The sequence below is a fragment of the Mauremys reevesii genome, linkage group 1 (assembly GCF_016161935.1).
Source record: "Mauremys reevesii isolate NIE-2019 linkage group 1, ASM1616193v1, whole genome shotgun sequence".
Classification (NCBI taxonomy): domain Eukaryota; kingdom Metazoa; phylum Chordata; order Testudines; family Geoemydidae; genus Mauremys; species Mauremys reevesii.
In genome coordinates this window covers 260866276-260891119 of record NC_052623.1, presented here as the reverse complement: position 1 = coordinate 260891119, position 24844 = coordinate 260866276, and the positions used below count along the sequence as shown (strand labels likewise).

At 42.9% G+C, this 24844-nt stretch overlaps 1 protein-coding gene and 1 long non-coding RNA gene across 2 annotated transcripts in view; one reads left to right on the top strand and one right to left on the bottom strand.

Annotated features, from left to right (window-relative positions):
- The first annotated feature begins 461 nt into the window (after positions 1 to 461).
- The window catches only part of LOC120370067 (tyrosine 3-monooxygenase-like), a 53576-nt gene continuing 29193 nt past the window's right edge, over positions 462 to 24844 (top strand). Inside the window, exons 1-7 of the mRNA XM_039484138.1 lie at positions 462 to 578; positions 8999 to 9232; positions 10004 to 10178; positions 12408 to 12496; positions 15971 to 16038; positions 17130 to 17180; positions 24532 to 24677. Coding sequence (XP_039340072.1) covers positions 9029 to 9232; positions 10004 to 10178; positions 12408 to 12496; positions 15971 to 16038; positions 17130 to 17180; positions 24532 to 24677 — 733 coding nt within the window. The 5' untranslated portion in view covers positions 462 to 578; positions 8999 to 9028. The remainder of the gene's footprint in view (positions 579 to 8998; positions 9233 to 10003; positions 10179 to 12407; positions 12497 to 15970; positions 16039 to 17129; positions 17181 to 24531; positions 24678 to 24844) is intronic.
- On the bottom strand, positions 12868 to 15124 carry LOC120370079. Its single transcript, XR_005583607.1, has 2 exons — positions 15035 to 15124; positions 12868 to 13135 (listed from the first exon to the last, which is right to left on the bottom strand). It is a non-coding gene; the product is annotated as an uncharacterized LOC120370079 (long non-coding RNA).

Below are 24844 nucleotides of genomic sequence, written 5' to 3'. Positions count from 1 at the left end.
TCCAGTGTAGCAACCCGTCCTTAGTCAATGATTCATACAGGGGTTTAGCCTTCCCTCCATAGTCAGGGATCCAGAGCCGACAAAATCCGGTTAGGCCTAAGAAGGCCCTCAATTCACGCGGATTTTGTGGTTGGGGGCTATCAAGTATAGCTTGGATTCGTTCCTTACCCAAGCTACGACTGCCCTGTGTTATTTGATACCCAAGAAAAGTAACTTGCTGTTTTCCTAGTTGGATTTTGCTTTTTGAGACTTTGTACCCCTGTTTGCCAAGATAATTCAGGAGTTCTACAGTTTGCTTTCTACATGCTGTTTTTGTTTCAGTGCTTAACAGCAAATCATCACAGTACTGAACTATGGTACATGTGGGATGTTTAACTAGGAATGGAGCCAGGTCTCTTTTTAGCTGGCTGCCAAAAATCTCGGGAGCACAGGTCAGTCCCTGTGGAATAACAGTCCACAGATACTGAGCTTTATAATGTGTATCCGGATCTTCCCATTCAAAAGTGAACAGTTTCTGGGATTCAGTGTCAAGAGGTATTGAAAAGAAAGCATCTTTCAGATCTATCACCGAAAACCAGGTATGTTCCTTGGGAATCTGACTGAGAATTGTGTGGGGATTCGGGACAACTGGATAGGGGGCCTCTACAAGTTTATTAACTTGTCGCAAATCCTGTACTAAATGGTATTGTCCATCAGGCTTGGGAATCCCCATTATTGGAGTATTGTATGGGGAGGTACCTTCTTTTAACCACCCACACCGTATGAACTTTAGAATGAGCGGTTTTAGTCCAATTCGTGTAGTTAGTTTCAGGGGGTATTGTCGGACACGAACCGGTCTGCTGCCCTCTTTTAATTGGATCTGTACCGGGGAAGCATTACGAGCTCGTGCCACGCCTCCTGTTTCTGCCCAGACCTCAGGATTAACCCTTGATATCAAATCCCCTTCAATCCCCTGGCTGTCTGTGTAAAGGATCCTATTACCCATTAGAGCCATTATATAGTTGGAAGTTTGTTGTTTAGGCAAACGTACTTCTATGGTCCCATTACTGAACGAGATCTCTGCTTGCAGCTTAGTAAGGATGTCTTGTCCCAACAATGCAATGGGGCAGGAGGGGTGACAAACAAACTGGTGTACAATATGATGGTCACCCACTTTTACTAGAAGGGGAAGGGTTTTTGCTACTACTATATTTCGTCCTTCAAGTCCTTGGACAATAGTATGCCCTGAGGGTCTGCCTGGCGGCGCTGACTTAAAGGGAAGTACACTCAGGGCAGCCCCAGTGTCAATCAGGGCTTCAATTTGGCGGCCCCCTACCCTAATTTCTACCGTGGGATCCAGTCTAGCAGGTTGTGCTGCTAAGAGGGGCCACTGGGTCCCTCGGCCTCTTCATTGGGGAGAGTCGCTATCCGAGCCTCCTGCATTGTAAAGGATTGGGGGTGGGATTGTTTCAGTCCTGCGTCCCTGTCGTATCATGTGCCTGTTAGGACACTCATTCTTCCAATGTCCTTCCTGTCTGCACAGAGCACACTGATTTCGTCCTAAGCGGGGACGTCGGGGCTTTCCTCCATCCCCTATCAAAACATTCTCATTTCTCCTATTCTGTTTTTCACCCTTGTCCTGTCCTTGCCTCAAAGCCATTACGAGAGCCTTTGTTCCTTTCTTCCTTTCCTCCTCGTCCCGTCTATCATACACCTTTAAAGCAATCTCCAACAGTTCCTCTATATTCTTCCCTGATGCTCCTTCTATCTTTTGTAATTTCTTTCTAATATCCTCATAAGATTGACCAATAAAGAGGGGAGTTAGCACTGCCTTCCCATTCTGATCACTCGGGTCCAAATCTGTGTACCTTCTACAGGTTTCGCATAAGCGCTCGTAAAAGGCTGCTGGATTTTCTTTCCGTTCTTGCCTTATATTATACAATTTGGCCCAATTAGGGGTTTTCCGAATACATTGTTTCATACCCTGTACTATAGCCGTGGCATATCTCTGATGGGCTTTTATCTCGGTCTCATTATGTGACCATTCGGGGTCCTTATCGGGCAGTATATCACCTACAAGTTCGAGGGTCCCTTTATTTTTTTCTACCCACTCACGGGCCTTTGCTAAGACCATACGCCGTTCGTCCGGTGCTAGCAGAACATTTAATACTACTTGCATGTCCCCCCATGTTGGATTATGTGTGGTGATAAGCATTTCAAAAATTGCTGTCAAGGGGGCCGGATCCTCTGAAAATGGGGGATTTTGTAATTTCCAATTATATAAATCACTTGTGGCAAAGGGGACATATACCATGGCAGGCTTTCCCTCTTTCCCTGTTGTTTCACGGAGAGGAAATATCTTCTGCATTGTGGCACTCCTTAGGTTTTTATATACACCGTCCTCATTTTCCTGTAAAAACGTATGTGAGATTTCTGTGTCAGTGGGGCTTGTCTCTTTTACTACAGTGGGAGGGTGTTTAGGGCCCGTACCCGCCATTATTTGTTTATCCAAGGCTTGCAAACTGGGATATACTGGGGTCGGGAGTACATAATCTGGAGCCGAAGGAATTACAGGGGGTGGACAGGGCTTTAAGGGCGGGCATGGTTTTTTCATAGGTATACGGGGTTGTCTTTTCATCGGGATCCGAGCCATTAATATTTGCAAAGTTTTTTGTCTACATTTTTGTAGCCAAGGCGGGGAATCGGACACCAGATCCTGCCAAATATTAATATACGGGTACTGGTCCCAATGCCCGTCTCGGGTCACGATATTATGTACGGCTTGTATTACTTCTGGTTTCAATGAACCCCCGTCTGGCCAATCTACCCCAAATGTTGTCCATTCTATTGTACAGAATTTTATGAGTTCATCTTTACTTAACGGGACACCAAAGTCTGATTGGCGTCTAAACGCTTGCCAATTGTCTAGCATACAGCCAAGGGGTGTCCCTACGTAATAACTCTGAGCGGATCCCATCTTATTATATGGTCGTAACCAAAAACTATACAAACATGCACAAGACACACTTAAAAGGAAGAGACCTGCAGACAGTCGACTGACCCCCCTTGCAATCAAGATATCCTGGTCATTGAGTTTCCTCTAGCAGGAGTCTTGGGGCGGCTGAGGTCAGTCTAAGTCTTAACAGTCCTTATAAGACTACCAACTCTCTAACATATATTCATTCTCTGGTATAAAACAAAAAGAAAAAGCATTAACATACTAAACAAAAGTACTAAGCCTAAAACATGTATAACCCATAAGCTAGTTGAATCCCATTGCGCAGACATATTAACGAATATGTTAAAACAACATACTTATAATATACCTTCCTGTATACAAGCAGCCAGCCTCTTAAGTTCCCTTTAGTCCTCCCACACTTCGGGGGCGTTACTCTTTAAACCCTAGAGGTAAACGCACTTACCACCCGGAGTGGCCGCGTCCGGCTCTGGAGACTCGAAACAGGGCAAATATAAGGTCTCTGTGTCTGTGTGGACCCTCTCTAGAGAGGACACCGCCGCCCCGGTCGGCCGAGGTGGTCCGAGAGCACGAGCCGCACAATGAGCTCGAGGTGGCCACTTCTCTCGGTACCAGCTCACTAGCCCCCGGTGCGATAGCGCCCCCTACAGGGAGGGTCCCGGCGGAGTCGCCAGAATTGTTAGCCAAAAGGGCTCGTTCTCCCCGGAGCTAGCCAATTACCCCAAGGAGGCACAGAGACCAAGATGGAGTATAAACAGATAGCAGCCCTTTATTAAAACGATCAGCTGAGCGGGTGCCCCCCTCGGTTCATACCAGAGGAGTGACACCCCGAGACAGAGCAGTGAGTATATATATATATACCATCTTTGACGTCATATCAGACCATAGTGATACAGCATATTTTCAGGATTTTGCAGACGTGGGGTACATAGGTCTATTTACTTGTACGCTAAACATTCCACGTTTGTCCCCTTGACCATGATACTGTTCAATATTTATTATTGGTTATGCAAGCAGGTCATGGATCATTTAGCAATAGCATCGTTTCCTAGAACAACCAAGCACATTCCTAAAACAGACAACTAAGCACAAATCATGTTATCTATCAGGAGCATCCATGTCTCAGGCTAGCAGCTCTCAAGAAGAATGTACAGATTGTGGTCCCCCAGCACACACACACTGTTTCTTGACTCCTGATATAGTATCTGCGGATGCCCTAAAATTGATGTAACCGGACAGATTTCCTAGATGCACACAAATCATCCATTTTCATATTCAAATGACCAGTTGGATGCAGGTACAATCACATGTCATCACATGTGGTGAGTGCACACAAAAATATGTATTCAAATGTGCAAGCTGGACCTGAGTCAAACCCCAGTGGATTACTCTACTATGTGCAGGTATACGAGTGCCTATGCATGTGAGACTCAGGAGAAGTCTGGGTGAGGACTGCAGGACGAGACCTTTTAGAAAATGTAGCCTATTTGGCGAGCTTCAAATATTGACCACTGAGGTTAGAAAGTATTTCCCTCTTAGCTGTAAGCTGCTGAAAGTTGGTCTGTATAATAATTTATTAAGATCTGGTACATTTTATCCCTGTAAGGAGACCTGGAACTATAATATTTGTCACATGACTGGTCCAATTGTGGCAGGCAGCTACAAATACAGTGTAAGAGACACACCCTGCCATTAAGGGCTTACTGTCTAACCACCTGGAATTAATGTTACATAGGACAGTGTGGAATCAAGTCCATTTCTTGCTCTGGTCTTACACTGAGGCACCCCTAAAACACAGACATGGGTTACAAAAGTTCAGCCATTCTTCTCTGAAATGTCACACATGTCACTGTTAATGCAGTGGTGCTTTCTTTTAATACTCCACAGAGTGATTTTTGGGGAAGCTGGGTTCAGAGCATGGATTGCAATGGCTGCACTAGCGTTATAGCCAGTAACTCTGTACCCTTAAAATTATTTGATCAGATACTTAACTATACCTGTAGCTATATAGTTAAAATGTATATGGTCTATATTTATGGTATAGATACAATGTGGGTGAGGTAATGTCTTTTAATATCTGAAGAAGATCTCTGTGGAGCTAGAAAGCTCCTCTCTCTCACCAACAGAAATTGGTCCAATAAACGATATTACCTCACCCACCTTATCTCTGTAATACCATGGGACCAACACCTACAACACCACTGCAGGCAATATTTGTAGTATAGGCAGACTCAAATAATGTCATTCACCTGGCACTGATTTCACACCTAGCCTAGTCCAAAGCCCACTGAAATCAGTGTAAAGACTCTCACATAAGTCAGTGGGCTTTGGAACAGGCCAGTAATGGTTACAATTAAACATATGGGCCATATTTTAAATATACCTTTACCGGGGGGAAATAATAGAAGTTTATGGTATAAAAAGAAGCATTTACATGATCACATTTTCCATCAGCTATATTTTAATGCTGGCGGTTTTGCTCATGCAATACGATTGCAAATTCATTTACCTGATGTACTTTTTGCAGTTATGACATCTGTATAAGACTTCAGTGGATAACTTTGCATTTAATAACGTATTATGCGGTATAACTCCCGTGCTTAACACGTTTCAAAATTGGTGGGGCTGTCATCCAGAAACCCACGGAAACGGTTCGAATTTGTTCTTTTGCCCCGTAAGCAAATCAGAGGTGCCTTCACTCCAGTAAATACGTCACTGGTTTTCCTTCTGTGTGTCACTAACCCTTCAGAGCTCCGTGGGTAGTTTCCATTGCTAGTTTTAGCCTAGCCTGCTGCATCTCAAAAAGGGAATGAGCTGGTGAACCGCAGCCTACGGGCTTTCTCATTCAGCTCAACAAAATGGCAGCAGGACGAGCAAAGGGAGCAGTGGTTTGTCCCTGTTAGGTTGACCGGTGCTGTTGCTACTTTATAACCACGAAGATTTGGCGAGAAGGACGAGATTGTCCTTGTTAGTTTCAGCCCTGCGTTACCTGAGTCTGAAGCTGGAAGTTGGAGATCCATTCGCTGGCAACTTTGTATTTCTTAACATGGTTGTGATTTGTTTTATTTTGCAGGAGGGAAAAAAAACCAAGCAAATGGATGTTGCGGGACATTTTGATCCAATGATTTTGTCATTTTTTTGAATGAGAATACCGGTGGTTGTATGACAAATATTAATATTTACACCTTTTACTGTCCAGATTTAAAAGTAGCATATAAGGAGGTTGTTATCTTCAGAGAGAATCAATCCGCAGCCTGTCTTGACTGGCTTTCCACTCTGGGAAGGTTTTTATTAGGTTTACATAAAATTGTGTTCTTTCCTATCTCGATCTGAACCACTGCACTGCGTCACGGCAGATTTGGATGTGATAAATTAGTGCCTTTGCTGATTCCTTTATATATATTAGATTCTATAGTAGGATTCTATAGTATATCTATAGATTATAGAGCGACATGATACATGTTTATATAGATGGCATTCTAGTTTATATTACCGGCTAATCACTCTTTCAGTTGCTGGTTACAAAAGGTCACCAAGGAATTTCAGTTCCAGAAAATTGTTCTTTGTTAAATACCTGGCCTTAATTTCACTGTGGATGTAAATAATGTCGAATGCGTAATCCTACTGTACTCCCACTGAAAGCAAATCAGCTGGCAACCTCGGATCTCCTTGGATAATACTTGGAACTGCATAGGACTGTCTTTTCCCTCGTGGCTAGCTCAGAAACAACCGAAGCTCAGAAGACTCGTGTTAATTACAAATAGGTGAAAACCTCACTATCTCAGCGCTAATTTTCTAGCTGTGATTAGTTATTACTTTTGCGGGAAGGCGTTTCACTCTGGATCCTTATTCCCAAGCGACCAGCCAAAATCAGAACCAAACTGACCGAGCTAGCCAACAAACTGGACTACCCTAGAAATCCCGGCAGTAAGAGTTTGGACATTACAAGGGATTCAGGAGCAGGGAGAGCAGCTGGGGTTGCTGCTTCTGGTCAAGACAGGAGAGTTTCAGCACCTGGGACAGAGGCCATCCCTGCCCTCATCTGACCCACAGGGAAAAAGGGGAATTCAGTGGGCTTATGGTAGATCATGGTGTCGTTGTAGCATCCTTCCTGGAATCAGAGGAGGGTGATTTTATAAAGCTGTAGCGCGCTTGGTGGTACATTTGCATGGAATAATTTCTACAACAATGTTGAATTATTTACTCTTGTTATTAAGTGATAGTTTGGCCCAACGGTTTGTCCAGTAAAATTGTATCATTGAGACGTTAGCCTCGACTGCTAAAAAAAATAAATAGTCAAACTGGTCATGTGTGCGTCTGATTATGTTATAGTTCGCTGTGCTAAAATGTAACAGCTTGGCATAGCTCTGAAAATCGAAATACAGCTTTAAAAGCTGGGGAATGAACTGACAGCAACATAAAGATGTGTGTCCATGTCCCAGATTGCAGAGTGATGGGAGGAAGAATACAAAAAGAAAATCGAAGAATGAAAACAAAACATAAAACGCCACGGACTTGAAATTGGTTTAAAACTCACGAACTGTCCTAGTGGAAATGCTGGCAGAATTTAATTCCGGATCCATAAACACAGACACATCCGGGACAATAATTTTCTAGAAACCTTAGTACTGTATGTAGAATGTGCATACAGATTGGCGATCATCGTTCACCGAAATCAATAAAATGGAACAAGTGTCCTGCTTCTCTGAAGTTGCCTGCACTTTATAGTCACTGATCATCTAGTAAATGTCCATCCGGAGCCAGGTGTTCCCAAGAGATGGAGTTTAAATTATCTACCAGAGCTGAACTCGTTTGCTAGGTAGCGTTAATCTGAGTGAAATTCAAAATACTGTTACAACATACAACATTACAATAGAAACCAGCCCCTTGGAACAACATGGGTTTTTCCCCAGGGTGAAGTATGCAAAGAGCCCCTTTCAGAGTGGCAGGTTGGGGGAAAAGGCTATTGAAAGTAAAATGTGAATCTGATACAAAGTTTAAAGCCGACTGCGAGATTCCGGACACCTTGCAAAAATCACAGAATGTTGTTGACTGGCATCTCTTCTACTTCATTGCTTAAAAAAATACAATCACCGATTCATAACATCCTTAAACTAAGCGGTTGGAAATAATCATATTGTACGAGGAAGGTTTAGGCATCGCTAATAAAATTCTCCACGTGACAATATTCAAAGTAGCGCTTCACACTCTCAGCTGACATTGCAGCGGGGTTTAAAGAGTTACTAGATTGAACAATTGTCCCTTCCCAGGTCATTCCAATTTCCTCCCGTCTCCTCCCTGCTGCTGGCGGGGACTGTTGCTCCGGGAAATAAAACGTAAAGGTTTCTTTATGATCACCTGTTCCCCAAACCAAAGACCTTGAAAAGAGAAATTCTACTTCCACCTTCTGAATTACCTGTATAACTGAACGCGTTAGGTAGAATACGGACCAGTCCAATAGTGGGAATTCAGCTATAGAAAGAAGATTTTTCAGTTAGACAGTAAAAGCAAAGAAAGACGGGGGGTGGGGACGTTTTTCCCCCCACACAAAGCATGGACGCTCAGATTCAGAGATGTAAACTGAATCCAGATTTTAATTGGCCTCTTAACAAAAGATCTTTATTTGTAAACCGGTAAAAAGATGCAACACTGCGGAAAATGAAGAAACTTTCAAACAGAGCAGGAGGGTCCTGCTTTGAAATTACCATGAGAAGGGGGGTTATTTTAGTCTCCTGCGTACAAGTGTCCGCCGCGCATTTCCATTGATCTCCCTGGGGCGGGCACCATAAATGGTCCTCACTCCCTGCTGGGCTCCCCCAGTGTCAGACACGCAGGGAATCCTACACACCCCAAACCCGTCTCGCGCTGTAAGGACGCCGGGGAGGGTTTTGTCCCACAGCCCTTAGCAGCGGGTGTATAGACCCCACTAGCTGCCTATGGCAGATCTCCGCTGGGGCTGGCACTGAGCAAGGCGAGGCCAAGGGCTGGTTCTCTGAAACTCGGCGCCCGTAGGCGGTGTGAGCTAAACTCCCATCTGCACAGGTGGATCTGGATTTCCTGAGCCGCTTTTCTATGAAGCGCGACGCTGCGGGCGCCCCAGGCAGGCGAGCAAGCCTCCAAGAAGATGCGGAGAAGGAAGCGCCGGCCACAGAGCCCCTAGGCAAGGGAGAGGGCCTGGTCTGGGAGGAAGAGGAAGGAAGAGCCACCCTGATCCTGACCTTCACCCTCCGGAATGCTAGAAAGGCCGGGCTCTCCAAGACAGCCAAAGTCTTAGAGGTACGAACCTCCCCAGCCCGGCCTCTCTCCCAGTCCTCGCCCTCCACTGCTCCCCCTGCCCTGCCTCTCGCCTCATCCCCTTCCGTGCTCCATCGGAGCCCCCTGCCTCTGTCCCCTAACCTTCCCCTCTCTTCTCACATGCTTGTACCTTCCCTCGGACCCTGCTCGGCCTCACCCCGTCCAGCCTCTGCACGTGTCCCCCCCTTATGAGCCGGCTACCTCTTCCCACTTCCTAGGCTCTCAGCTCTTCGGTTCCCCTGTATGTTAGCACCACCTCTCTGCTCAGGGGGGTTGGCTGGGGCTCTCCTGGCTGAAGGGAGTTGCCAGGGACCCTTTGAAATGAGGATGGAGGGTTAGAGGGATGGGAACAGCTGTTTAGAGGAACCATCTTGCTGTATTTGTTCAATGTAAGCAGCCCGCCCTGCCCTCTCCCATTCTCTGATTATGGTGCCTTCAGGTGGAGAACGATTCTAGGGTGAAGAGCCCTCAGCCAGTGTGACCCTCTGGCTGTTATGATGCTATGGATTCTCTCAGCAAATTCTATGCAAACTATCTGAAGGCAGGATCCGGCGTGAAAGAGCTGCTCATCTCCCACAGTAAAACATACACCCCAATGGATAGTTCATTTTAGGCGTAAAAAAAATTGGTGTTGGCATTTCTTGTAAAGCTTTATCCAGTTGTCTTTTAAAAGATATATTACAGCTGCAGTCAAAGCGAGCTGTCTTTCAGTGTTTTTAGATTTCTCACCACGTGGACCTTTGTCTTTTTCAGACTTTTGAAGCTGGAATCCATCACCTTGAAACCAGGCAAGCCAAAAAATCCAAGAACACTACTGATGACCTCGAATTTTTTGTCAAATGTGAAGTTCATAATTCTGATGTCAGTGTCCTTATAAACTCCTTAAAGAAAGTGGCAGAAGATGTGAAAACTATCAGAGAAGAGAGAGGTATGCAATGTGTGGAATCTGTACCCCTCCTCCCACCAATGTGTCTAATTGTATTTAAATTATTCATTAGGTCCAGAATTTCCAGTTTATGCATGTGATGTTAGGCCCCCTGTCCTGCAATGTGATGTTCCTGAGCAGATCCCACATTCATGCATAGCTCCAGTGACCTCACAGAGGTCAGCCTTCCTAAAACACATCGCAGCATTGGAGTCCACCTGTTTTTCATGCATCTTCTGTTTCTAGATGATTCTGAAAATAATGCACATCAAAATATGCAATAGATTTTATCAATGTCATATTCTCCATAGTAGTTCTGTGCATTCTGTCTCTGTGTGTCAACATGTAGTAGTTATTATATTTTAAATGAAATAGAAAATATTCAGGAAATCTGATGTTCTATAAACAAGAAGTGCTATTATTATTATTTATTAGAATACAGAGTGTTCTCTTCTTTTTAAATTTCTAAAGGACAGGACATGCCTTCTGTAATATTACTTGTTCTCTTAGAAGAAAAACAGCCTTCTCACCAGCCAGCCTGAAATTAACAGTGGTCTAAGATCTAAATAGCCTTTGCCAGAGAACAGGGGCTCAGCCTATTGTGGTAATTCTTACATTCATTGGCTGGTGAAGAGTGAATGATTTATGATCAAAACCTGAGGAAATGATAGAGAATACAGGTATATGGGCGTCATGCATGTGTGTAACACTCATTTATGCTAATGCAAACTACATTTTTTAGTTCAAGTATGAATAGGCATAGACTTAAACACATTCATAAGTGCATTACTGAATCAGGGCCTTACGCCCAGTTCAGAAAAGCACTTACACAAATGCTTATCTTTAAGCAAGTAGTTAAGACTCATTGACACCAGTGGAATTTAAACATAGGCTTTGCTGAATGGGGACCTTATTGGCGGGAGCATATACTGTATGCAGTGAACTGTACATAGTAACACCTGTTTAATCAAATGCCACCTGCGACAGAGAAAATAATTCTGAAAATGGGGGTTGTATAAAGTGAGGTGTTATTGGGGGAAGAAATATGGGCCAGAGAGAGAAATGATAATGATAACACAGCTTTTCTTCAGCCTTACTGCCACTGTCCATTTGAGAGGCGGGGAGAGGGGTTGGGTTGCGTTTTTTTAATCCATTGATTTAATAATCTATTTTCAGCATTCAACGTCTGATTTAGGAAAGTACTTGAGTACATGTTTAACTTTAAAAAAATGTGAGTTGCTAGTGAGGAGAAGTCTTGCAGAAATGAATTTTAAGGGGGGATTTTAATGTGACAAGGCAGGTCACCGAGTGAATAGGAACAAGGAAGGTGTTCCCAGGAGTGTGGAACTGTGAACGTGAGAATGAAACAAAAGGGGCACCTCAGCTGGAAGCTTGGATGGAGGTCAGGGAGCAAGTAGGGAGCAGCAGAAGATGAGAGCAGAGATGTAGAGAGCTTGAATACAAAGATAAGGAGCTTGAATTTGCTGGGAAAGGTGAGTGAAAACCGGAGTGGCATGATCAGAGAAATGAGTAGAGATGGTTATTATAGCACTGTTCTCAACAAATGGAGGAGAGAGAGGTTTGCTTCTGTCTTAAACTGTGATTTCATGTTGCTTAGCTCACGCAATTGACGTGCAACCCATCATTAAGGCAGTCTCCGTTTTGTAAAGACAGTTATTTGTAATGCAGTCATGAACTCAGATCTCAATCCTGCAACATGCTGAGCTCTCTGGTCCTGACCCAGCAAAGCACATGCTGTCCCATTAAAATCAATCAGAATATTCACAGATTAAAAAAGTAAGAATGTGCATATGTGTTTGCAGGATTGGGGGCCTTGATAACCCCAGCTGCACTTGCAAATAATCATGTCGGCAATTAGTTGCTCCCATAACATTTTAGATGCAAAAAGAGAGTGCTGGTTAAGGCCACACTGAACTTCAAGCATCCTGACTAAATGCAAGAATATCGCCCTTTACAAAAGCAAATTTCTGACTGACTATAAATGAAGCTTGCCTGAGTGGGGCCCTCAGGGTTTGGGTCACTGTGAACAGTGACATTGTTTGTCATTTTTCAACTCATTTTTAGTCCACCATTTGTAACATAGTGGTGTAAGATATTCCTCCTATAAAGCAGAGGTGGTTATTCTCAGTGATTTGGTTTTATTCTGTCTCTTCCCAAGTCTGTACTGAACCTATGTCATTTAAATGTACTATTTTTTGCTATCTCCAACAGTCCCATGGTTTCCAAAGAAAATACGAGACCTTGACAAGTGCCACCATCTGATCGCCAAGTATGAACCTGATTTGGACCATGATCATCCTGTAAGTTTAAGCTCATCATTAGTTTACCTTTGAAACTATTTAAATACATTGGTTATTTCTGCTTTCCAGATGAAGCACAATAGAAAGAATTCTCTGTAAAACTAGCCTCCGAAACAATTCTGTGCCTGACGTTTGTCTTTTAAAGAGGGGATTGACAATGGACACCAGTGAACTAGGAATGAATGAAGTAACCTAATAATAAAAAATCTTATAACCTGTTGTATTAATTTATATGGAATAAATGGGCCCAAAGAGCTAAGTGTTAACATGATCCTGTCGCTGTCCAACATTAAACAGTGTCAGACAAGGTCTAGTGTTTAGTATACAGAGACTTCGGTCTGCTTAGTATCATGGCAAACACACCATTAAAATAGTTTTAACCCTTTAATAAAGATACAGAAAAAAAAGGAAAAACAGTTAAAACATTTGAAAGGTAAAGTATTAAGTAAGGCTTTCCTTTTAAGTATCCCTTGTCCTCTTTCCCTTTAGCTGTAGAGTGTCTTTAGAAGGAAAATCCCCCTTGTCTGACAGTGTCTTAGATGGTAATAATTGTCCTTTTGTGGGGAAAGGGAAAAAAGTTAGTTGAGATGGGCTGGAGTGCTTGTTATTGCCATTGTTGTTGAAATCTGATGCTGTTTCCTAGAAGACACATCAAGACAAGCATGTACAAAAGGGGAAAGTAGAGAATAGCAAAGATAGAAAATACAATATTTGTCCCTGGTGTTGACTCTCACATGCAGTATCACTGTTTGAAAAACACTGGCACAGCACACGGTCTTATTGGGCTCTCTGAGGTGTGGCAAACCTGTACAGCATCAGACTGTTTAAGGCATTGCTTTTAGCTGCCTTTGTGGTCACAAAATATAGTCTTGGCCAGCTAAGTCAGGCTCTTGTTAGACAGAAGGAAAAACGAGAGGGATAGGAAAGAGAAGACATAAAGTGGGGAAGGAAAAATACACAAGAAGGTGCAAGGGGGAGAACAGTCTCACATCCCAGGTGGGGTTTGGGATTCAGTCACTGTCAGTGGAGGTGGTGATGTCATCTGAGTCCCTCTCTCTGGCCCAGTCTGGTAAGAACCATCTCTCAGGATGAGTACAAGGAAGGCCCAAATGCATTACAGGAGATCCAGGGTCCCAGGAGACAGTGGGGATGGCAGCCATGATGGTAAAGGTTACTCTTTTGTGTTCTCCCATTTTTCAGTTAGCCAGCATGCTCCTAATTTCCCCCTACAACATCTCTTTTTGAGGACCCTAACAAGGGAGTGATGGGCAGAATAGCCTATCCCCTCATTATTTTGTTCCCCAACTAGGCCTAATTTCTGACACAGCTATTTTGGTTAATTAATTTCCAGATCCACACTTCTCTTGCTTACCAGCCATGATCTTAATATAATCCTTGAGTTATATCAGTGGCCTTTTTTTGGGGGGGGAAGGGGGAAGGGAAGGCTACTTCAGTCTTTCTGGCTCCCCTTTGCACCTTTCCCTGTCAACACTTATCATTATATGTGACTGGAACATTTTGTAGCATGAGCTTTCATGGGTGAATACCCACTTCGTTGGATGCATCCGACGAAGTGGGTATTCACCCATGAAAGCTCATGCTCCAAAATGTCTGTTAGTCTATAAGGTGCCACAAGACTGTTTGCTGCTTTTACAGATCCAGACTAACACGGCTACCCCTCTGATACTGAACATTTTGTAAACTTTCATCCACTTTCCCACAGTTGAGCTTGCAATTAAGGTAAATATGTAGGCCCAATTATTACAACAGGTCCCCATTCAGCAAAGCACTTAAGCATACGTTTAACTTTAAGTACATGGTTAAGTGCATCCCTGTTCAGAAAAGCCCTTTAGCACACGATCAGGTCTCACTTTCTAGACAAGAAACCTCTTGTTCATTTGCCACCCCTAAATTACAACATATTAATTGTGTGCTTGGCTGGCCTGACATAACAATGTGTTCCTGTTCCTCCACCTTCTGCATCTTGCCTTATTTTAGGTCTTGATCCTATGGTCTTTACACCTATTGGTAACTTTACACATGTGGGCAGTCCCATTGAAGGAGATAATAATACTTCCCTGGTGCACGGAGATTATAATATGCTCTCAGAGTCAAATTCTTCCCTCAGCTAAATGTGCACAACTCTCATTGGCATCAGTCGTATTCATTATCATAACTCTGAAGGAAAAGTTTGGCCCTTAACATGAAAAATGGTTCCAATAAATGTTGAACAATTTACAATAATAAATATTTGCAGAGTGATACCAATCAGCTCTGCTTTATTAGTTGTGTTAATATGGAGCCAGAATTTAGATATGATTCTTATTATATCAAAAGTAATGTAAACCTGAAAGGGATTTGATTCCACATGTTTTTAAGATCCTGTCTGCTTTTTCCTAATTCTATTTTGTGGAACTTGCAGATCTCTTCAAAACCCACCAACTAATCATGCTTCTGACTTTTATGTGTGAAAAACTACTCAACTTTTATTTAACCAAATTAAACATAACAATAGCTTTCAGTAACCCTTCTACTTACTCCCGGAGGGAAAACCTGAGCTTATGAGTCTGGTGGTGCTTCCCTTCCTGACCACAGTCCAGCTCCCAGCCCTTCGCAATCCAGCTCCCTTTCCCCATAGCAATGAGCCTATGACCATTCCAATTCAACCCCCAAAAGTTCCAAATGAGCAGGCTAATGGAGCTTCCATCCAGGAGTCCTGTGTTTCGGGTCACCCAGGTGACAGAACAAGGAGTAATGGTCTCAAGTTGCAGTGGGGGAAATTTAGGTTGGATATTAGGAAAAACTTTTTCACTAGAAGGGTGGTGAAGCACTGGAATGGGTTACCTAGGGAGGTGGTGGAAGCTCCTTCCTTAGAGGTTTTTAAGGCCCGGCTTGACAAAGATGATTTAGTTGGGGATTGGTCCTGCTTTGAGCAGGGGATTGGACTAGATGACCTTCTGAAGTCCCTTCCAACCCTGATTTTCTATGATTCTATATGTCTTTTTGGTCTTTGTCCAGAGACACATCTCATCTTACAATTTCACTTAACAACCCTTACCCTATAGCAACGACTCCTAGCATACAATTTCACAGAAGCATAGTCCCTTTTCACAATGGCTAAGCAGAAAATCAATGGTGTGAGCTTAGTTTCTAACTCTCCCACTTAAATTGTGCCTTTCATTCTGTATAATGATCACTACTCAAGCCTACTACATCTTCATGCTTAGCTGTGACCAAAGTACGCTACATTCCTTTTTAGGAACAGGTCCAAAGTCAGTGAGATTTCATGGGTGTAACTAAGTGCAGAATTTGGCTCATTCTGTAATATTCCCATGATTTCTTGCCACAGAGAGACTGCAATAGAAGAAACAATCAAATTCAGGCGTGTTAGTTTTGAATGTTTCTGTCAGCAAATCCATTCAAGCCCATCACTGTCCTGATGTAAGAGTGATGCTAAATTATTTCCCAACTTAGGGCTACACTGACCCAGAGTACAGGAAACGGAGAGCCTTCTTTACAGACCTGGCCTTCAGCTACAGAGAGTAAGTGCAGCACCACTGGAAAACTGCTTGTTCTAAATCAGTTTGACATTTTGTGTGCTCTTACAGTAAGTAGTCTGATTTTGTTCACCTGTAAGCAGCTTTATGGTTGATGTAACTTAATCCTAGGCCAATGGGCTGTGGTGCCATCTGTTGGAAAACTGAGTTAATCACAGAAACACACATCCCATACAAATCAGGAACATTTCAGAATACAATGAAAATTAATTTAATATTTAACTTTAGGCCTGCCTTCACACCTCACTGAGCTCTGCATAATTTCATGTAATTCTAGGGGGCAAATGGTCTCTATATGACTCTCTCATTTAAATTAGAGGATGAGAGTATCTTCCTTCCAGGATTTGGCATGTACCTTAATAAACCTGTCAAGTAGACAAGGACTTGTGCATGTCCTACAGAAAAAAAAAGATGGACATATCCTCAGATGAACAATTTACATTTTCTTGCCTTTCTGTGTAAAAACACATGGGAGTGGAAGAGAAGTCTGGGGACTTGTTCTTCGGGACACTGAAATTCATTCTATGCACTTGTAGGTGGCATTAGCAAGATGCATAATGGCCTTGAGCTGTGAGCCAGATGGTGCCCAAGAACTCAAGAGAAACCCTGAACCTTGGGAGATTTCTGCTTAATGCCAGCCTCCGTACATTGTGGCTAGTCAGCCAGCTCCCTCACTAGTATTGTGAATTATCTCCTTCTGTGATGGTAGATACAACTACAGAGGGGAAGTTAATGCTGAAATATGCACAATATACCTATACACCCACTTGCTGTATAATTGTTGATGGTCTTCCAGCAGCTAAGCAATTGGAACGGGAAATAATACAGCATTGCTTCCTCTACATTCCATCAAGTGGTCCATCCTTTACAGTATTTCACTGTTTGCACCATCCCTGGGGATTCGGTGGAGCCTAGGACACCTGGGTCATAAAACCCTTTAGAATCCTTCAGGATGATTATTTATTATTTGTATTTATTTTAGTATGGCACATAATCCTGAGGCATATAAAGAAAATTGTACTTGAAACTAGAACTCAAATCAGCTACATAATTTTTTTCTCTCTCTCTCTTTAAAGAGGTGACCCTTTGCCTCGAGTTGAGTACACTGTCCAGGAGACTGCTACTTGGTGAGTATATTTTTCATATCCTCCCCATGACAAGTCATGGGGCGATTCCACTGAAACCCAGGGGAATTTCAGAGGTGCAAGAAGTGCACAACAGTGCCCTACATCTTCAAATAATATTTGACATCTCTAATTTAATTGATGTATTAATTATCCCTTCTTGTTGTTCATTTTGAAGAATTCTATTCTCCCCATGCAAGTGTAATTCCTGGTGTTGCTAAGAGGCGTTACATGCCTGCACTGAGGGTTGAATAGACCTCTGAGTCTACGTCCGGGTTACATTAAGTGGTGAGAATATATCAAAAGGCTCAGGGTCGGTGCACCTAAGTGAGGGGGGCTTTCTGCTACATTTGTGGCCCCTCTTTCTGCTCCTACCCAGTTTCCAAGGTAGCAGAGGCAAATTTGATCTCTACATTGCTGCTCTAAATTGCACTAGCTAAGGGGCTGTTACATCCCCTGTGATGTTGGTAGGAGGTGTGGAGCTTAGGACCAAAGCAGTACAAAGTAGACGTAGTAGGGATGTGGATCTAGCCCTCAGAGTTCTGGTTCAGTTAAAAGACACTAAAAGTTTGGCTACTTCACCATACTATCCAGAGCTCTTGAAAATCTGCAAAATTTGTCTGGAAAACTCATGAGAACAAGTGCTTTTTAAAGATTTATTTTGCTTCTGGTTGGGCTGGAAGTAAAATGAAACCATTTCTCGCAAGGTATTTTGGCAGCTCCTGTCTTGGCCAGAACCTGGAAGTGTATAAGACTGGAAAAGGATCAAATAAATGTTAACTGAGCATTTCAGAATCTTTAAAAGAGATTAGTCCCGAGCCAGAAAATTCAGATCTGGATCCAGATCTGGATTTGAGTCTGTGGTTTTTGTTTGGTTCCTTATAAACATAGGGGCCTGAAATCATCTGTTACTGGTTTCTGCCAGAGAAAGGATGCTGGACTAGCTGAACCACTGGTCAGTCCAGCATGGCAATTCCTATGTTCTTAACTTGAAATTGAACATTATCTGGTTCATGTTCTACTTAGGGGATAGTGTGAAAAAAAAGAAGAGAGAAGGGGAGAAAGAAAAATCCAGTGGGGAAAAAAAGGGTGAAGATGGAGAAAAAGAGTGAAAAGCCATGTGAAAGTGGGAGGGAAGAGAAAAATCAGTGTAGTCAAATGTATATACATATACACACACACAGAGTGTGTTTTTCCATTTGAATTTTTCTCTTCTCATCTTTCCTCCCCTGTATATGCTAGAACCGATGCAAAGGAGTGCTCTTAATATATACATGCTGAGATAGATAGTAGGTGCAAGGGAGTTCATCTATCTAGCAATTTATGGGGTGAGGGATGTTTCTAACCCCAGTGTACAGCACAGGTTTCCCTTTATGTTAAACATGTTCCTTTTAAAGTTGACTCACTCTCTGAATAAACATGGTCTTAACTTACAATAAAAAAGCTTCATGATCTCAGATGAACCCAGGGCAAGCCACACTAGAGAAAGTCACTTTTCACACCAGTGCAGCCCATTTCCCCTGGTGTTTTCCTCATTGTAGCTATCCCTGTGCAAAAACCCCAGTGGGATTTGCAACAAAAAAATAATGCATGAAATTCATTAAACCTAGAAGATATTTGTCAACTTCAGAAATGGATGAAGGTTTTGGAGAAAAGGGGAATTCTGATTTCTTGTCCACCTCCTTCCATCTTCCCTAGCTGCCTTTCAAAAATCACACTATATAGCAATAATTATTGTTATGGGTCACTTGTTTTACAAGAATGTCTTATGGTCCCACTTGAGATCAGGGCCCAACTGTGCTAAGTACTACCTGTACACATAGTTGAAGATTGTACACTCTTCTGGGTAGGGCCTATCTAAATAGACAAGACGGACAAAAGGTGGGAGAAAGGAAAAATTATTATCCCCCTTTTGCAGATGGGAAAGTGAGAAATTAGACAATTAGCCCAAGGTCTTACAGGGCACAGCCAGGAATTGAGCCTAGATCTCCCAAGTCCCCAACCAGCGCCTCAGCAACAAGGTCATCCTTCCTCTCTGAAGGAGTTTTTTATTTTAAATAAAATCCATTGGGCCTTAGAATTTGCAAAATGAGCACCGGATAACTACCAAGGAACATCATATCCTACTCATCCAACTGCTATTATTTTCACAAGCTAGATTTTCAAATAACCTTTGAAAAGTAGTAACATGCCTTTTAAGTCCTTAGCGTCATGTGCACGACGGCTCCCACCAGCCAACAATATTGGCATGTTCTGGTGTGTGGGAATGTTGTATTTAAGAAAATTAAATTTTGTGTTCTTTCCTGTTTTTCCCCTTTTTCTGCCAACCTCCGTCATGGCAGCCATTCTCCATCTAGAACTATTCCCACAGTGGTAAATGGAACAGGCCTTTCAGGGGTATCTATCCATCTCCTCAACACAGTTAGCCCCAGCAACCCAAATTCCAAAATTAGATCTCATAGTTGTTACCGTAGCTCCCTAGGGCTGTGTGCTGAGGTCAGCTGCATTACAGCACAACTTAATATGGATACAGGGAAACCAAAGGGGAAAAATTTTAACATGCTGTAAAGTCCCTTGATGTTAGCTCTGAAGAGCTGTTGGATTCCTTTAGTTTGTAGCAACATGTGTATAAAAATGAAAACAAGAGCAGAAATCTCAGCTTCCAAAAACAGGGCTTGGACAATCTGAGTCTATGTTGTCAGGCATAGTTATTGCAGAGCCATAAACAGAATGGTCATGGGAGCAAATGGGGAGATGTTTACTGGGAAGAAGTTGCCCAGGAAAAGGGAGAACAGAGGACAAACATATTGAGACATATGTCATGTGACAATAGTAAAGGCGGACAGTCACCTTCTTCTAACAGAGAACAAGAAACTTGATTAGAATAAGGAAACAGCATTATCCCTAAAGCTGTCCCAGCTGTCTTTCCCACTGCTTCACTGTCAAGATTCTGCCTAGAATCTTTCACGGCCCTCACCTGTCATTTTAAAGAAACAGCACACATATGCTCTCAGCATGCGTGCATTTACAGTGCACTTAATTTACAACACTATTCAGATCAAGGTTCAGTTTTAGAAATCCAGATTTTTACTAGCTTTTAGTATTTACAAAGAATATTCCCTTTTAAAATAGTAATTGTCTTCCTCCTCCCACACTAAATAGGGCCTGATCCAACTCCACTAAAGTCAGTAAGAATCATTTCACTGCCTGTAATGGGAGTTGGATCAGACCCTAAATTTCTCAGGTGTATTATTCTCAGTGTTCTGAATAAATTTTATCTAGGGGAGGTACTAGAGATGGTCAGGAAATAATTTTCATCTCACAAAATGTTTTTTGATGAAAATCAAATTGTCATTGATTTTTTCTAAAAAAAATTAAGTACATAAGAATGGCCACATGAGGTCAGGCCAATGGTCTGTTTAGCCCAATATCCTGTCTTCTGATAGTGGCCAGTGCCAAATGCTTCGGAGGGAATGAACAGAACGGGGTAATTCTGAGCAGTGGCATAGCCAGGTGCAGGGAACAGGGGGAGCATAAAAAAAAAAAAAGGCGCCACCCGCTGCAGCTCTTTTACTGACGGGACGGTGCTTTTACTCACCCGGCGGCGCTCCGGGTCTTTGGTGACACCTTGGCGGTGGGCCCTTCACTCACTCCGCGAGTCTTCAGCAGCATTTCCTTCAGTGCCACCGAAGACACCCTGAGCAAGTGAGGGTCTGCCGCCGAAGTGCCGCCGAAGACCCAGAGTGCCACCGGGTGAGTAAAAATTAAAAAGGTGCCAAGATGCTCAGTGGGGAAGCAGCCGCTGCCCCACTCCCCACCAGCTAAGCTACTGCCTGTCACCCAGTTCCAGCTTCTGGCAGTCAGAGGTTTAAGGACACCCAGCGTATGGGGTTCTGTCCCTGACCATCTTGGCTAATAGCCATTGTAGGACCTATTCTCCATGAACTTATCTAGTTCTTCTCTGAATGCAGTTATCATGAGACCATGGGAATGGCCATACTGGGTCAGACTAATGGTATGTTTTTAGGATTTTGTCTAAAAACCTACCACCGAGTGTGTATAGATATATATTTCTCTTTCTCAGCAACTGAAATTGTTCAGCTTATAATTAAAAAATATAGGGTTTTTGGTTTTAAAAAAATTGGTTTTCAGGTTTTTTAACAAAATCCCCTCAAATTTTGAGAAAAACAGATTTTTTTTCAAACATTTTCATTGATTCAAAAAGCCATTTTCTGTGGAAAAAATGTTTTGAAGGACCATTTTCCACATTCTCTAGCAACTATATCACTCTTCTGTGTCCCAGGTAATTTTAAAAACCCATCCCAGACATCTAAGGGTGGCGCATCATTCCACAAACCATTGATCACACAGGGAAGTGACTACAGCCTGGCTCAGGATGGACTTCCTCTGCTTTCCCCCTTGTGGCTTGGGGTCTTTGAAGACAATCCAAAGAATGAGAAGAGAAGGAAGTGCAGAATGAAGGAGAGGAGTACATGTTCCTGAGCTCACCATCTGCTCCTCCTGAGCATCTCTGTGGAGGGGTTTGGTTTTAGGAGGTTCTGCCTTCAAAGCAGGTTAACTTTTCCTCTGCCTCAGACAGCTTACTATGGAGCTGGTTTCCAAGGCTTTCAGACCTAGAAAAGCTATGCACTGAAGCAGTGGGAATTTTGCCCGTGTAAGAACTGCAGAATTGAGCCCTACATATACACAGTTCTGTTTTCCTGTCACTGAATTGTAGCCACCTCTGGGCTGGAACACTGCAGTTGTGCAGTGCAGATCAATAGTGCACAACAGCTGAGCATACTAAATGAAGACCACTGTTTCTTCTCTCTATTGTCTAAGAATAAAATATGATTTTTTTTATTTGCAATGCTTATAATTTCCTTAAAAAAAGTAAACTGTTTGCAGTAAAAGCATATGTAATACTAAACTTAGTTCTAGAGCAATCCATAGAATTAATTTTAAACTTGTCTCTATTGCAAGTGTAAACACAATTTTAAATTTTCTAATAGGGAAATATTGGTCTATTATAATTTTTTTTAAAGTTTTGTACAGTATATTTAAAGTAAAGTAAGCATATTTAAAAGTCTGTAATTTCTGTTTTCTAGCTCAGCCCCTTTCTACTTGGTTTGTAAGCAAAATTGATAGGAACATAGGAGTGGAAGGGATCTGCTGGGTCAAGACCAGTCCCGTGCTATCACAGGAAACCACAGCATATAATTCCATTCATAAATTTATCAAGCTCCACCTTAAAACGAGTTAGAGTGTTTGGCCCCACAACTGGTACTGGGAGGCTGTTCCAGAACCCCTCTGATGGGTAAAAACGTTCAATTAATTTCCAGCCTGTTGTTCGTGGGCAGTTTATACACAGTTGTTCTTGTGTCAACATTGTCCTTTAGCTTCAATAGCTGTTCTCCTTCCATGGGGCTTACTCCCCAATGCATTTATAGAGAGCAGTCAGATTCCCCCTCAGCCTTTGTTTTGCTAGGCTAAAGAGGCCAAGCTCTCCTTGTCTCCTCTCACATGATAGGCTCTCCATTCCCCTGATCATCCTCGCAGTTCTTCTCTGCACCTGTTCCAGTTTGAATTAATCTTTCTTGAACACAGGTGACCAGAAGTCCCACCCCCTGGTGACAACTAGAGGTAAAGCAGCCTCAACACAGGGAATGTCCCTTTGCTGCTGATTGTAGGCATCTGAAGGCAGGATCACAAACTCTTCTGCAGGGATTCGCCTTGTCTTCTCAGAGTGTGGACTGCAGTCTGAGGGGCTGCTATAGGATTAGGTTCCTCTGCTTATCCCCCCACTCTGCACTCTGCTCTTCCCACCCGTCTTGTTAGGGATGGGATGGCCAGCACTGGCCCTTCAACATCATTGGTCCCTACAGCTAGAGCGGGCTGAATACAGGGCTCACAAATATTCATTTGAATTTCCAGCTGCTCAGTTCATCCTTATTCATGTGCTCTGTACAATGGTTTGGAGAATGCCTGTTCCTTGTACAAAGAGCTGCATTCACATGTGAACCGAGGTATTTATGCCCACACAAGATAGATTCATTCCTTTTATGTTATTCCCCATTTCTGGTCATCCGACCAGGGAGTAAGAACAAACCATATGGAGGAGAAAGGGGCCAAAAAATGGCTCCTCCAATATCAAAGTATCCTGGCAACAACTTCTTTCTCTGTGGGGCTTCTGTCCTCCATGTCTCCTCCTCCAAGCCCTGTACTAGAAGGCCAGTATCTAGTGGCTTCTCCTCTTCTATGCTGATGGTGATAATTATGCAGACAAATGGTGCTAAAAGAGACGTGGCTACAAAATACACTGTGGGCCAAAGCCTCATCCACACAATGAGATAAAACTAATTGGCTGTGTCTATTTACACTGGCTGAGGCTCTGGCTGCTGTCTGCTCTGTGGAGATGGTCCAGGCTCATGCAGCTTTTACAATACTGACAACAGCCACTGTCTAAGCCTGTTTCTTTTTTTCCCCAATTACACCCACGCTAACATAAGAAGTTTATGTGATGGAATGACACCATTACAAGATACTGGCTATCACCTCCATAGCAACAATAGCAGCAAAAAAATCTACAATACAAAAACAAGAGAAAGTCATTTTCTTTAGTCAGTATTTCCAAGAATGAGCTCAATTTTCATAAAACAATGTTTATACACTTGTTAGAACCCCAGAGCTGGGTGTGAATAAATATAACCATTTCTATAAACTTCCCTGCCATCACTTTAGTGCTTGTTTATTTTGCAACAGCTAAATATATTTTAAAAGTGAGGCCTTTAAAATGAAATAATAAAATACACGAGAAGGGCCCAAACCAAAGCCCTAGATTCCACGCACTGCCAACTAATTTTATATAATGGTGTATAGCACCTTTTATTACAATAAGCTAAACCCCTCCGAAATTGGAGGTGATGGACATCTCCATCTTGCATTCAGATCTGCCTGGGTGGTATCTTGCACTTGCACAACAACTCTGATGCAAGAAAGCACTGAAACATTTTATGCACATACTTAGTGCTTTCCTGAATAGGGAAATTCTGGGTGCCCGTTTACAGTTGAACAGTTCATGCGGTTCCACACAGGCACCAAGATCTGCCTGAGCAGAGCCAAGTGCAAGATCGAGGCCCACATCTGGTTCCTCATTTTGTGCCCATCTCCTGGAAAAATCCTACCCTGCAGCCTCCATCCAGGCTTCGGCTTCAGAGCATTATTTTTTCTGAGCTCAGCTTGGTTTTAGATACCCTCTCTGCACTGCCTGTGTGAACAGCTGTGGTTCTGAAGCCAGGGAGACGAGGTGCTGCTCCTAGTAAAGGAGATGAACTAAGGGTTGTTGTTCTTTCAGGAGAGAAGTCTACAGGAAGCTGAGCAGCCTCTATCCTACGCACGCCTGTAAGCAGTACCTGGATGCCTTTCAGCAGCTGGAGAAATGCTGTGGATACCAAGAGGATAGTATACCTCAGCTTCAGGATGTCTCCAGATTTTTAAAAGGCAAGACATTACAGTCCACTGTATTTTAGCACTCCCTAGGTTGGGAATCTACAATGATGTGTGATGGAAAGAGGTGTTGATGGTAGACTCCCCATTCTGAATGAACTGGGCATGAAGTTCTGTTTGCTAATAACAAGGGAAGGGGGGTAGGAATAGATACAATATTG